The sequence below is a fragment of the Hypanus sabinus genome, chromosome 1, assembly GCF_030144855.1.
Source record: "Hypanus sabinus isolate sHypSab1 chromosome 1, sHypSab1.hap1, whole genome shotgun sequence".
Classification (NCBI taxonomy): domain Eukaryota; kingdom Metazoa; phylum Chordata; class Chondrichthyes; order Myliobatiformes; family Dasyatidae; genus Hypanus; species Hypanus sabinus.
Window position 1 is genome coordinate 114,118,522 of NC_082706.1, and position 15,479 is coordinate 114,134,000.

The window sequence follows — 15,479 nt, forward strand, 5'->3', positions numbered from 1 at the left end:
CTATGGCTGAGATCAGGCGTTTATTGATAATGATAAATGACAGACTGGATTCGCTTTCAACCACTCCTTACTACTATGTTATGTTAATCCAATCAGCGATCTTCTACTGAATTGTAAAATACTGGAATTTATTGATAATATTATATGGCACTTCCTTCATCCGGTGTAGAAAACCTGCTGACTGGAGTGAGGGCATGTATGATTAAATGAATTACCAAGTAACAACCACAGGAATTCCCGCTTGGATGTACAGGGCCCAAACCCATGACCATTGCCACCAAGAAGAATAAGGAGATCAGGCACATAGGGGCAACGCTACTTACATATTCTGTTTATCTCTGGAGTATATCACTTGGTTTTCATCATCACTGGGTCTAAATCCTGAAATTCCTTTCACAGTACAGATACTGGCAGATACATTAGGGGCACTTAAGAAACTCTTAGGTAGGCATGTGGATGATAGAAAATGGAGGTCTGTGTAGGAGTGAAGGGTCAGATTGATTTTAGAGTAGGTTAAGAAATTAGTAGAACATGGGCAGAAGGACCTGTACTGTTCTATGTTAATATCATTACCTTCACCAGAAGTATGGCAGCAGTTTATAAAGGTGGCTAATGAACAGTGGTTGCCAATAAACACCGACCTCACTTGTGATCCCAGATCCTGAAAATAAACTTAAAAATTCTTAATCTACACATTGCAAAACACTCTGAGAAGTAGTACATTGTAGAAGAATTGTAAATGATGACCCAAAACATCGAATCTTCATTTTGTTCCGTAGATGCTGCCTGACAAACGGCATCAATGGAGAGAGATTCAAAGTTTCAGGTTGATGAGCTTTCATAAGAAGTGCCCAGCTCTGATATAAACTGAAAGAACTGGTTTCATGAAATTGTGGAATTCATTGATAATTTCTACTTGGAGTCAGGCTGTGGCTTGTCAGCAGATATAATATTGTTTCTCTGATGTTGATGCAAGAGGCATAACTAACACAACGGTACAGCTAAAGCTGCTGCCTCCCAGCTCCTGTGATCTGCTGCAATCCTGATATCTGATGTTTACTACATGAAGTTCCTATGTTCTTCCTCAAACTACATTAGTTTCTTCCCACATCCCAAATATGCATTTGTTTAGTTAATTGTCCACTGTAAATTGCCCATCAAATTTAGAAGAGAGTAGTAGAATTTGGGGGCAATTGATGGGAGTGTAATGAAAATATAGTAACTTTAATATAGGAGTGCAAATGGTTCCTTGATGTTCTGCATAGACTCGATGGGCTGAAGGGTGTGTTTCGGTGCTGCATGAATCTCTGACCCTATATGAGTCCAGAAAAGTTAGGTTTTGGCCTGTATCATCTCTTCTAGACCAGCTAAGGGGTATTCACCTCAGTGCATCAGTTATGTCCATTGAAAGAGCTATGTGCAATTAGAATAATTATGGCAAAATGGAATAATTCTCATTATATATGAAGTCTTACAAAGCTTGATGGGGAGGAGAAATTTCAACTTCATTGCCACCTGGAGATGGAAGAGGAATTCTTCAGAATAATTTCTGATATTGCCCATAGAATATTTTGATAAAGACAATTACTAACAATTAATGAGTACCGGGACATAGAATCACGTTGATGGACTATTTGATATTAGGGCTATTCAGAAGTGTTCAGAAAAAGTCTGCAAACATCTTGTGTTAGAATCTATAATTTGCTGCCACAAATTCCTGTTAATACAAAATCTTGATATTATTTTAGAAGACAATTAGATGATTGAGGAAGGGAAATAGTAAACATATTGATTATACATTAGTAAATGGGGATTTACTGTATTTGGATGACTTGGGAGAGTGATGGAATAACATCTATGTTTGGATGAATCCAGCTCTAACTAGATTGAAGAAACGCAAATATCATTAGGACAAATCTCCTATGTGATTGATAAAACACTGAGCATCCATTCTCTCCATTTTCCAACCCATTGTGGCATCAATGTGTATCTTTTCCAAAGTGTACTGCAGTCTCTCATGCAGACTGTTCCTTTACCATCTGCAGAACTATGGCATCTACAAAGAAGGATAAAGGTAGAGTTACATAAAAAGAACTCTAGCTCAAGTGCAAACAACAGCTGTCCAGACTTGGAAAGTTATAACCATTCCTCATTGTCGCTGGGCCTAAACTCAGGAACATTAGCCCCATTAATATTTTGATTGGACTGTCATCAGGTGAACAGCAACAGTTCAAGAAGACGGTTCACTATCCATTCTTAAGGGAAATTTTAGATGAACAATACAATACCCATAAAAGTTATTCACCCATTTTGAAGTGTTCATGTTTCATTGTTTTGCAATTGAATCATTGTGATTTAATTTGGTTTTTATAACGCAGACCAATAGAAAAAGACTCTTTCATGTCAAGGTGAAGACAGATCTCTACAAAGTGATCTAAATTAATGACAAATATGAAACACAAAATAATTGATTGCATAAGTATTCTCCCCTTTAAGTTAACACAGCAAATCATCACTGGTGCAGCCAATTGGTTTTAGAAGTCACATAATTAGTTAAGTGGAGATCTCCTGTGTGCAGTCAAGGTGTTTCAATTGATTGTGGTAAAAAGAACACCTGCTTTGGAAAGTCTAACTAATAGTGAGTCAGTATGCTGGCAAAATCTACACCATGAAGACAAAAGAACACCCTGAGCAACTCCACAAAAAGTTTATTGAAGATCGTGAGTCAGGAGATGAATGCAAGAAAATTTCCAAGTCACTAAATATCCCTTGGAGTACAGTTAAGTCACTTGTCAAAAAATGGAAAGAATATGGCACTGCTGTAAATTGTGTAGAGCAGACTGTCCTCAAAAACTGAGTGACTGTGCAAGAAAGGGACTAGTGAGGGAGGCTGCCAAGAGACCTGTGACAACTCCGGAGGGGTTATAAGCTTTGGTAGCTGAGGTGGGAGAGAATGCATGTACGACAACTGTTGCCCAGCTTTATGTGCAGCTTTGCGGGAGAGTGACAAAGAGAAAGTCACTGTTGAAAAAACACTCCCATGAAATCTCAGCTAGCCTTTGCCAGAAGGCATGTGGGAGTCTCTGAAGTCAGCTGCAAGAAATTGAGTTTTTTGGCTATCAGACTAACTGCTATGTTTGGCATAAGCCAAATATCACACATCACCAAAAACACACCATCCCTTCTGTGAAGCATGGTGGTGGCTACATCGTGCTGTGGGGATGCTTCACTGCAGCAGGTCCTGGAAGGCTTGTGAAGGTCGAGGGTTAAATGAATGCAACAAAATACAGGGGAATCCTGCAGCAAAACCTGACGCAGTCTGCAAGAGAACAGTGACTTGGGAGAAGATTTATTTTCCAGCAAGACAATGACCCCAATCATAAAGCCAAAGCTACAGAGGAATGGTTAACTTTGCTGTTCTAAATGTTCTGGAGTTGCCAAGTCAGTCCAGACCTCAATCCAACTGAGAATTTTGTGGTTCAACTTGAAAAGGGATGTTCATTCAGGTTGCCCATGCAATCTAACAGAGCTTGAGCAGTTTTGTAAAGAAGAATGGGGAAAAATTGCAGTGCCCAGATGTGCAAAGCTGATAGAGACCGATCCACAGAGATCATGGCTGTAATTGCTGCTGAAGGTACATCTACTAAATACTGACTTGAAAGGGGTGAATGCTTACAGTAAATGTCAATCTTTTCTCAATGACCACATTCCAAAAATTGAATAAGTTTTGAATTAACCAGTTAATTTTATCACTGGTTGTAATGATCATGAATGAGGCAGAAAGACTTGCTTTGACCAAATGTGGTCATGTCAAATTATTCACAAAGCAGTTATTGATAATACTTTTTTTCCAGTCACAATTTCAAATTAATATTGTACTAGTTTTTTTTCTCTCAGTTATTTTCCAGTCTTTTACAGAGGAAAGGTTGTTAGAGCCAGGAAAAATTTCATCAAAATAATGTGGACAATATAACTGTCAGCATATCTTCAACAGGTGCAAGGGCTTTTATGTATAATAGTGTTAGAACTGCTTTCCAAATGTAATAGATCAATGCTAATTAAATGTCTATTGATGACATTTTGCAACATTAGCCCACCCGTTCTCCCTGCAAGCTTAAGGCCTATTTGTCATCAGATATTCAATGTTCTTGTGGATGAGAAAGTCAAACAAGCCTTACGGCTCTAATATCTAACCTTATTTTTCCATAGATTGCTATGGAACAGTCAAAGGTGCTCTTGGTAAGAAGAGGAAAGGAGAAGGAGGAATTATCCTTAAATTTTTTTTTTGTTTCCTAAGGTGATGTAAAATAATATTAAGAAGGTCATGAGGGACTTAAATATGCAGGTAGATTAGAAACATTGGGTTAGTTCTGCATCCCAAGAGAGCGAATTTGTAGAGTGCCTACAACGTGACTTTTTCTAAAAGCTTTTGGTTGAACTCACTAGGGAAAAGGCCATTCTGTACTGGATGAACCAGATCTTATTAGTTAGCGTAAGGTAACGCTTAGGAGGCAGAGATCATGACAGAATTTGCTCTACAGTTTGAAGGGGAGAAGTTAAAGTCAGATGTATTGGAATTATCGTGGAGTAAAGGTGAATACAAAAGCATGAGAGACGAGCTGGCAAGAGTTGATTGGAAGATGGCAGAACAACAACAGCTGCAGTTTCTGGGAACAAATTGAAAAGTACATGATAGATACGTCCCAAAGAAGAGCTCATATTCTAAAGGAAGTATGAGCCAATTGTAGCTAGCAAAGCAAATCAAAGATGGCATAAAAGTACAAGAGAAGGCATATCGTATAGCAAACATAAGTGGAATGTTAGAGGATTGGGAAGCTTTTAAGTACCAGTGGAAGACAATTAAAAAGCACAAGGAGAGAAAAGAAGAAATATGAAGGTAAACTAGCCAATAATATAAAGGAAGATACCACGTTTTTCAGAAATGTAAAGAGTAAAAGAGAGGCAAAAGTGGATATTGGACAGCTGGAACTTGTCACTGGGGAGGTAATCATGGGGGACAAAGAAATGGCAGATGAACACAATAAGCATTTTCTGTCAGCCTTCACTTTGGAAAGACAGCAGTGTGTCACAAATTCAAGTGCATCAGTTGGTAGAAGAAAAAGTAGTTGCTACTTCTAAGGAGAAGGTGCTTAAGAGACTGAAATGTCTGCAGATAGATTAATTAGCTGGACCAGATGGACTATGCCCTTGGGTTCTGAAATTAGTAGATGCAGAGATTGTGGAGGCATTAGTAATGATCTTTCCTGAATCGCCAGTCTCTGGAATGGTTCTGGAAGACTGTAAAATTGCAAATATCACTCCACTGTTTAAAGACAGGAATATAGGCCAGTTAGCCTAATCAGTTGATGGTTAGATGTTGGAGTCCTTTTGTTTTAAGGATAAGGTTTCGGGGTACTTGAAGGCACGTGATCAAGTAGGCCAAAATCAGCATAGTTTCCTAATCTTGCGTGACATATCTATTGGAATTCTTTGAAGAAATAATGGGCAGGATAGTCAAGGGAGAGTCACCAGATGTTGTTTAGGAGAATGGGCAAAGAAGTGGCAGATGGAATACCGTGTAGGGAAGCGTATGGTTGTGGACTTTGGGAGAGGGAATAAAGGTGTAAACTATTTTCCAAATGTGGAGAAAATTCAGATTTCAGAGGTGCAGAGGGTCTTGGGCATCCTTGTGTAAGATTCCCTAAAGGTTAATTTATAGGTTGAGACAATACAAAGGGGGGCAAGTGCAATGTTAGCATTCATTTTGAGAGGACTGGAATATATAAGCAAGGATGTCATGTGAGGCTTTATAAAACATTGGTCAGGCCACACGGAGTACTGTGAGCAGATTTGGGCCTCTTATCTGAGAAAAGAAGTGCTGGTCTTGGAGAGAATCCAGAAAAGAGTCATGATAACGAAAGGGTTAACGTATGATGAGTGTTTAATGACTTTAGGTTTGTACACACTGGAATTTAGAAGAATGATGGGGATCTTATTGAAGCCTATTGAATATTGAGAGGCCTGGATAGTGTGGCTATGAAGAAGTTGTTTCCTATGTGGGGAGTCTAGGACCAGAGGGCTCAACCACAGAGTAGACGGTGTCCATTTAGAACAGAGAAAAGGAGGAATTTCTTCATTCAGATGGTGGCACATCTGTGGAATTCATTGCTGCAGATGACTGTGGAGTTAAGTCATTGGGTATATTTCAAGCAGAGGTTGATAGGTTCTTGATTAGCAAGAGGATCAAAGGTTACATGGAGAAGGCAGGATAATGGAGTTGAGAAGGGTGATAAATTAGCCATGATGGAATGGCAGAACAGACTCGATGGGCCTGATGGCTCAATGTTACTTGTATGTCTTATGGTCTTGTGTGAGATTTTTTATCCTTCCATTTACCTGGGGGATTTCCACAAATTAGAAATGCAGCAAGTGAACGTTGACTCATTATGAATAATGCTGAATTTCTAAATTAGGTACAATACAAAATACTTGCTCTGCTGGTTAGTCGAGTATTGGAAGTGTTGTTAAATTGCATATTAGAAATTGCCAAGGCAAATGGAAACTTGGATTGAAACAGAAAATATGAAGAAGTATCTTCACAGAAATACAATTGGTGTAGCCACATTTGCAGTTTTTCTGCCAATTTTTTTGCCATTGTTATTAATAAAATTTGTAGAACTGCTTGAAGAGTTTCCAAGAAAGGCAGTATAGACAGGATGGAAGTTTACATAATTGAGATTAACGCTTTACCAATAATATCATTGAAGAGAAGCAAGAGTCAACAGAGAACATATTTGGAATAGTGATGGAAATAGTTGTGAGGATGTGTAAGGAGTTTGGAGTGGATTTTAGTTTCCCAGTGTAGAGGGTCATAGTAAACTACACCACAGAAACAGGCCTTTTGGCTATCTCACCTATGCCAAACCATTTAAAAGGCTTAGTGCCATCGATCTGCATACGGACCATAACCCTTCAAACCCCTCCCATCCATGTACCTATCCAAACTTCTCTTAAATGTTGAACTCCAAATCGCATGCATCACTTGCGCTGGCCAATTGTTTCATACTTTCACCAGCCTCTGAGTGAAGAAGCTTCCTCTCATAATCCCTTTAAACATTTTACCTTTCATCCTTAACCTATGACCGCTAGTTGTAGTCTCACTCAACCTCATTGGAAAGAGCTTGATGCATTTACTCTATCTATATCCCTCATATTTTTGTGTACCTCTATCAAATCTCCCCTCAATCTTTTATGATCTAGGGAATAAAGTTCCAACCTATCCAGTCTTTCCCTGTAACTGGTGTACTTTAGTCCTGGCAACATCCTTGTAAATTTCCTTTGTATTCTTTCAACCTTATTTACAATAAATTGGACTCTAGTACCTACAGTCTACCTTGTTATGATCTTGTATTTTATTGTTTACCTGCACTACAATTTCTTTGTGCCTGTTGCACTTTGTTCTGCATTGTTGTTGTTTTACTTCATTCTCCATCAATGCATTGTGGCATGGTCTAACCTATATGAACAGTAAGCTTTTCATTGTATCACAGTATGTGACAATAATAAGTCAATACCAAATCTAGTTCACAGCAGGGATCTGAGCAGCTTGCAGATCTTACAGGGATTCCATGTGTTGGGAAATGTAGAGGAAGCTTGACCCAAAAGCAGCGCAATGGAGACTATTTTAACAGTGAGCAATAATTTTAATAATAATCTGCAAAACAATAGTTGCAGGGAGCCACAAAATGAGAGAGAACAGCAACTAAGCACCACAGACAACAAGACATCTGAATGCTAGGAGCAACTGGTTGGGGCTGGCTGGTTCAATGAGTGAATGAGAGCTGGGTTTATTTAAATTGACTGCAGGTGATGAGTTGGAAACGAGAGGCACATGATTCTTGTTAGCTAGGTGGAGACTGGGAGGTAGGTGTCTGCCTATCCAGTCCCTACAGGATCCTCCCCACATGATGGTCCAGGGTAATCCGGATGGGTCTGGTGGCTCTCCTTGATGAGTGATGAATCCATGATGAAACTGGGTATCCAAGATCTCTCCTCTGGGCTGCAACCTTCACAGTGGACCTGGTACTGCACACCCCATCCACAACAATGTGAAACCATCAACCAGCGAACCATGTGCACTGGACCACCTTCCACCATCTTAGGTTATGGAGGTGCAGGCTCAGGTGAGTTGAGTGGTCCATGGACAACAGGCTTGAGGCAGGACACATGCATGCTGGGTTTGATCCTGAGGGGCAGTGGTAGCTGCAGGCGGTAAGTGAGTAGATTAATGTGATGGGTGATTTTGAAGAGGCCAATGAACCAAGGTGTGATCTTACAGGAGGTGGTGTACGGCAGATCTTGGGTGGACAGCCAGGCACAGTCCTTGGGCCAGAGCAGTCTGGCTGGGCACTGCTGGCGGTTGGCCTTGTGGCAATTGGTGCATTTGGCAGCTGAGGTTGCCCTCTGTGCCCTCTTCCAAGCTTTCTAGCAGTGACAAACTAGAGCCCTAGTGAACATGATCTCCATCATTGGCTACTCCATGAGGAACAATAGAGGGTGGTAGCCATGAAGCACTTCAAAGGGAGACATACCTGTGGCAGAAGAGGTGTGTAGATTGTGGGACAGTTCGGCCCAGAGCAGCAGCTTCTTCCGTGTGAAAGGTTCAGAGGTGCCAATGTATCACAGAAGCTTCTTCACTTGCTGACTGGCTCTTTTTGACTGCCTGTTGGTCTACTGATGACAGTCAGAGGACAAACTTAGTCAATTGTGGAGGAAGGAATGGAAGGCTCATCAGAAGTGGGAGACAAATCGTGGGCCCCAGTCTGACACAATGTTCTGAGGGAGGCAGTGAAGGTGAACTACTTGTTGGATATCCAAGTCCTCAGTCTCAGTGGCTGAGAGAAGTTAGGGAAGACATTGAAATGGGCTGCTTGGAGAACTGTTCCACCACTGTTATGATCGCCATGACCCATCAGAAGATGGAAATCCATGGTGACGTGGGACAGAAAACCCAGAAACTGATTACCTGGATGGCCAGAGATGGGTGAACAGTGGGCCCTCTGGAGTGTCATGGATGCCTTCACGTACTTGTAGTTGTCTGGAGAGTAGGTCAGAACAGATTTGTAAGGCCTGGTGGATCTGGCTTTCAAGATCCCAGATGATCAGGGCGAGGATCTGCAAGGGTGGAATGATGGGCTGAATGTTGATCTCCATCGCAGCTGGATTGAACTGTCATGACAAGGTGCCTGTCTTGGTGTTCTTGGAGCTAGGTCAGTAGGACAGGTGAAATTGAATTTTTTGAAGAAGAGAGCCAAGCAAGCCTGACATCGGTTGTTGTATAAGGTTCTAATGGTCAGTCCAGATCTGGAAAGGCATGGTGTTTCCAGTTAGTTAATGTCTCCATCCCTCCAAGGCCGAGTAGCTCCCAGTCTTCTAATCAATAATAGTGCTCTGTAGAATTGAGCTTGTTGCAGAAGAAGGCAAAAGGTTGTGACTTCCCAACAGGTCCTTGTTGGGAGATGACCCTAAGGGCCCACCTCAGATGCAATCACCTGTACCACAAAAAGATCCAGAGGGGTTGGGATGGTGAAGAATAGAAGCAGTGATGAACTGTCTTTTGCACTCCTCAAAAGCATTGTCCCTGCCAGCAGACCAGGTTGTCTGTGAGGAAGATGACTTGGTGAGAGGGGTGAGTGGAGCAGCAGTGATTTGGCTGTGGTTTCAGATGAAATGGCTGGAAAAGTTGCAGAAGCCCAAGAAGCAGTATAACTATCTGAGGGAACCCGGTTGGCATTTTATGAACTAGTAGTACAGCACAAGTACAGATTCTAGCACAATTCATATGCACCATTCCTCCATCTGCCCATCATCGCTCTTCATGTTTATCAACCAATCACCTACTAGCTTTTGCTCCACCTATTCCCGACATATTTTTTAATACTGGCTATTGCCCCTCTATCTTTCAGTCCAGATGAAGGGTTTCGAGCTGAAGCATTGACTGACAATTTTCCTCCACAGATCCCAGCACCGCATGTGTTGCTCCAGATTGCAGCATCTGCAGTTTTTATTTTGAGCTTCCCAAGTTGCAAACTTGAGTGTTTTAACAGGCCTCACATCAATAGATATACACACGTTGTCAGGCTCTGATAACCAAATTAAGAATTATCAGCCATGTATGCAGTAAGGTTCTGCAATTGTCTTCAACAGAACCAAAGGAAGGACCTGGGGCAAAATATTTGGGAATAATGGTGTCTTTGATAGACAACAGTAAACCCTGTCACAGTGGACAGCATATTTTGCTTCAGCTGGCTTAAAGTAGCTGAGATGTGAAACACTGATTCTCTTGAGATTGTCAGAGTTACTGTATATAGATTCTGTTATTCATTCCAGCCTATTACTCCCAAACACATACTCGTGTATGGTAAAATTCATCACAACGTATCCAGTCGTGAGTTTGAAATTTGTATATTTTAGCATTGTATTTATGATGCCATCTCATGGTGGAATATTCAACAGGTACTTGCTGGATTATAACCAAATCAGCTATTTGTCCTATCAACACCAAACACATGATTTATCCTATAGTTCTAATCTAAATCTTCATCTGGAAATCGAGACTGGGCACAGAATATTTTCCTGGGGTCTGGAGGCCAATATTTAGTTACTTCTCCCTCAAATGATCAAATATCTCAGCTTATGCGTGGAAAGAGGGAAATTCAACTCTTGACCTGTGCAGGAAGACAGTAAGGCCATAAGGCTATAAGAGATGGGAGAAAAATTAGGCCATTTGGCCCATTGAGTCTGCTTCACCAGTTCATCATGGCTGATCCATTTTTTTCCCCTTTCAACCCCATTCTCTTGTCCTCTCCCCATAACCTTTTACGCTGTGAATAATCGGGAGCCAATTAACCAACGCCTTAAATACACCAAATGACCTGGACTCCACAGCTGCCTGTGGCAATGAATTCCACAGATTCTCCACTCCATAGTTAAAGAAATTTTTCCTCATCTATGTTCTGTTTGAGCCTCTATTCTGAGGCTGTGCCCTCTGGCCGTAGACTTGCCCACTATAGGAAACAACCTCTCCACATCCAGTCTTTCAATATATTGTAAGTTTCAATGAGATATCCTGTTATCCTAAATTCCAGTGAGTACAAGCCCAGAGCCATCAAATACTCCTCATATGATACCCTTTAATTCCCAGAATCATTCTCACGCACCTCCTCTAAACCCTCTCCAATGTCAGCACATCCTTTCTTAGATAAGAGGCCAAAAACTGCTCACAATACTGCAAGTAAGGCCTCAGTACGACATCCTTGCTTTTATATTCTAGTCCTCTCAAAATGAATGCTAACATTGCAATTGCCTTCCTCACCACAGACTCAACCTGCAAGTTAACCTTTAGGGGATCCTACACAGTACTTCCAAGACCCTTTGCACCTCTGATTTTTGAATTTCTGGCTGTTTAGAAAAAAGACTATGCTTTTGTCCTTTCTACCAAAGTGAACACACTTCCCAACACTGTATTCTATCAGTCACTCCTTTGCCTATTCTCCTAATCCAAGTCCTTCTGCAAACTTGGCCAAAGGGGTCAATTCCATTATCCAGATACTGAGAATGTTTTATATGGTTTTAAACTTTTTAAACATAATCAATTTGGCATTCCCCACAAATATCCCACAGTTCCTGGTTACCTATTTGAATTAAGTACAGACAAATATGGTTGCTGAAATATGTATATAAACATTCTGCCTTGCAAGTGTTATTATTCCTTGGTGTATCCAATTAAATTTGGGCAGGTGGGGCTCGTCAGCCTTGGACGGCAGCCTGCCTAGGAGAAGGAAAACTCTGATTTTAAACCTCTGCTGCCTTGTAGCCGTACCCATCAACGGGAAAGGCTTCAGGAGTAAACCCGGAGGAAGAAATCTGGAGCCTGGGTCCCTAAGGCAGTTTGATGTTGTTTACACTTCACTCTGACAACCTCTGAGACGACACTGGTACCAAGATGTATTGGCGCTTGCCCTTCCCTTGGACTACATCAGTGATGTGGATGGGGGGACTCCACTGCATGGGCAACAGCCAGCTCTTCAAATCTTCCTGCCCAGGCTTGTGCCCTGGAGAGGACACAGTCCACCAGAGGTGCAAACCCATGATCCCCTAGGACCAATGGCTGCCTATTAATGATCCAATTAAAGGACCATCCCAGTGAACTATACGTGTGCAGATTAGTAGGAGAAGGCAAGCACTTAAAGTGAACATTGCAGTAAATCAAATCAAATGCCATTTGTGTGTGTTGCCAATTATTTTAGAACATTTGTCTTAAAGTAATGTGACCATCACTGTTGTCATGTACAATCCTATTGGTGATTTCATAAACTCTGTAATAAACTATCAGAACTAATATTGTCCTTTCCCAACCGCTAGGTCTAAGTAAGTGTGATATTCTGGAAATGGACACGATGGAGCAGGAAGCAGGGCCAGGTTATATACCATCTTGTGACAACTTTGATGGCTCCTTCTCAACCATACAGTGTGATCAGGACAATGAGAGGTGTTGGTGTGTATTTGAAAATGGAGACGAGGTTCCTGAAACACAAGTCAACACGACAACTGGATTAAAACCCGCCTGCAAACGTAAGTAATCTAGAGTTCTCCAGCGATGGAAAGCAGCCAAAAAAGATGTACTGTAGCAATGCGAAACAGCTCATGAGGCTTTGGTGTTGGTCAGGAATTCAATACAAGGACTCTACTAATTTCAGAGTCCTTTGCAGAACATATCTGTGGAAAATCTTATGTTATTTGAATGTAATTCAGCAGTTGTTACATTGGAATGTAAGATTACCATCAGATTATCCATTGTTTTAAACAAAAGAGCAGCCCTGAGAGGCTGTGTGGTCTCCCTCTGCTCCAATTCTGCAGGTTTGCATTGAATGGCATTGCCAGTGGAAAGTGGAGACTGCCCAACTCTCCATGAATGTTACTCAAATATGTTTTTCTTTAATTAGATACCTCATTGAATATATCCTGAACTCTCACAGTTTTGTTTTCCTAGGCCCACGTTGTGTACTACCCTTCAAAGCACCTGTGGTAACAAATGGCATTGTCCTATGTGATGATGTGCCCAGTGGCCAGTTTGTGCAGCATTGCCAGGTGAAGTGTCGTCAAGGCTACCAGAGTGTATTTGGTAGGAGAAGCTTTGTGTGCAACGTACAGAATGGTAGCTGGATTACAGAATTCCCACATCCAGAGTCCTGTCAGAGTAAGTACCATTTGATCCTGTGTTAGCTAGACCCAAACTTCCCTTTAACTTTTGTCTATACTGTTCTGCACTACTTCAAGACATTCTTTCTTAGACATATTATCTCTTTTTGCCTGATTACATTTCTATTAAGTCTTTATCTATCTATTGAGATGCAGTGTAGAATTGGCCCTTCTGGCCCTTCGAGCTGTGCTGTTCAGCGATATCCCAGTTCAGTATAGCCTGATTACAGGGCAATTTACCGTGACTAATTAACCTACGAACAGGTACATCTTTGTTCTGTGGGAGGAAACTGGAGAACAAGGTCAGGCAGTGGTGGAATTGAACCCAGGTCATTGGGTACTGTGAAGTGTTGTGCTAATCATTACACTACCATGCCACCCCAAATCTAGGGAGCAATTTACTGCATTAAAGAGAATCGCAGTGGCTTTTGTTGCTCTCAAAATCATCTTGCTTATTGGCTATAAAGGAATATAAAGTTAGTACAAGGAAGTGGCATTTTGGTCATGGATTTCCATTATCTTATTAAATGTCAATGCAAGTGTGAGGGGTGGAGCAGCCTACCTTGTCTCTATTCCTAGTTCTCCACCCAACAGCACAGGGAGAGTGCCCACACTAGATGTACTGCAGTGGCTCAGGAAGTTGACCCATCACGATTCTCTCAATTCCAAGCAGTAATGCATTTTATTTTTTTAAAAAAAAGCTTCTCTTCTCAGTGATGCCCACATCCCATAAACAAATGAAGAATTGTAAAGAGGCAATATTAATATCAGTTATGACAAATTGGAAGGATTATTGAACATTTACTAGATCTGATTTTTGTCACCTTTGAGGAGTCAAAGTTACTAGTTTTTATTTTGAGCATTCTTTGCTGTGTTCATGTAAATAATGGCAAAAGTGCAATTTTGAAATATAGCATTAGGCTCTTGTTTGTAATAATAACTATTGTTTCTCATACCCTAAAAAAAAATGTAATTTCCAGTCTTAACCATGTCATCATAGTTTATAGTCAACCAAAAGCAAAAGATCTTTTGTCACAGGATTTCATTATATCTGTGGCCTAACTCGTAGTCGACCTACCTAACAAATTTGATTTTAGCTGTTTAATTGGTTCCTTGAGTACTTCATATAAACAGTCCTGTACTTTCTGTTCGTGTGAAGTGGTAATAATTAAAGAATGACATACTGTTTTAATGTTTTGCAAACATGGCACTGATAGTGTTGTTTACATGGGAAAATTTGACTTTCAAATTGATACAGATAAACTTACAAATATTAGAGAATCTCTTGAAGAGTGTCATAGCCCTTTTTTAACAAAATGTCAAAGTGGAACAGACATATTGATGCACAATAAGCCGGCTTTATTAAGCTGCCTGCCTGGATGAAAAGCAGCCATAATATAATTGAGCTCTTTGTGTATGAATGGGAAACATCAAGATCAAAGACTTTAGACTTATGAAGGGATAGCTATGATATAAGGAAAATAGTATAAATGAATAACAAAGTAATAGCAGTAAAGAATGGCAGATCTCCAGGAGCTTATTCTATTATTTTAAAAAACCAGTAGGTGACTACACTGCAGGTTATTTACCTTCTAACAAGGGATGAAACAAAAGACCAGTTCAGTCAATGCCAGTTCCCAATAGAGAAATCCCATCAGCTCAATCCCTGCCTCATATTTCTCCATAGCACTGGAGCTTATTTTCTATCGTCACACCTTCAACTTTTGTATTATGTTTTTTTTTGGATTTATCCATGCTAAGGGATAAGTCAGTCAACTTGCTGTACACATTTTGGAACGTGTGAAGAAGCAAGATGACCTGCTGGAAATCTACAGTCACAGGGAGAATTAACAAATTTCATAATGTCAGGGATTGACGTCTTCAACTATGATGCAACACCCTAATTACGATTGACTAAAAGTTGCTCAATTAGGAACTGCACTATTGTGGTGTAAAAGTGTGTAGACCATTTCTGCCATTTAAGAAATGTGTGAGAAAGAAACAAAGGAATTATTGATCAGGGTAGCTAACCTCTAATTTTTGAGATTAGTATTAATTTATAATTAAGATAGAGTAAAGAAACATCTTGAAATTTCCGCTTGGCAGTATGGATTTGATATATGATTGCACTTCATGAAGGGGCCATTTTAGGAGATTAGTTGAGACAGATAACCAGGACAATTTGGAAAGCACTCAGGTTGATACAATTATTTCTGTCG

General features: G+C 40.6%; 1 protein-coding gene across 1 annotated transcript in view; it reads left to right on the forward strand.

The window, feature by feature from the left end:
- Positions 1-15,479, forward strand: part of tg (thyroglobulin) — a 350,909-nt gene that overhangs the window by 51,785 nt on the left and 283,645 nt on the right. The window contains exons 16-17 of the mRNA XM_059987817.1: positions 12,424-12,633; positions 13,052-13,258. Coding sequence (XP_059843800.1) covers positions 12,424-12,633; positions 13,052-13,258 — 417 coding nt within the window. The remainder of the gene's footprint in view (positions 1-12,423; positions 12,634-13,051; positions 13,259-15,479) is intronic.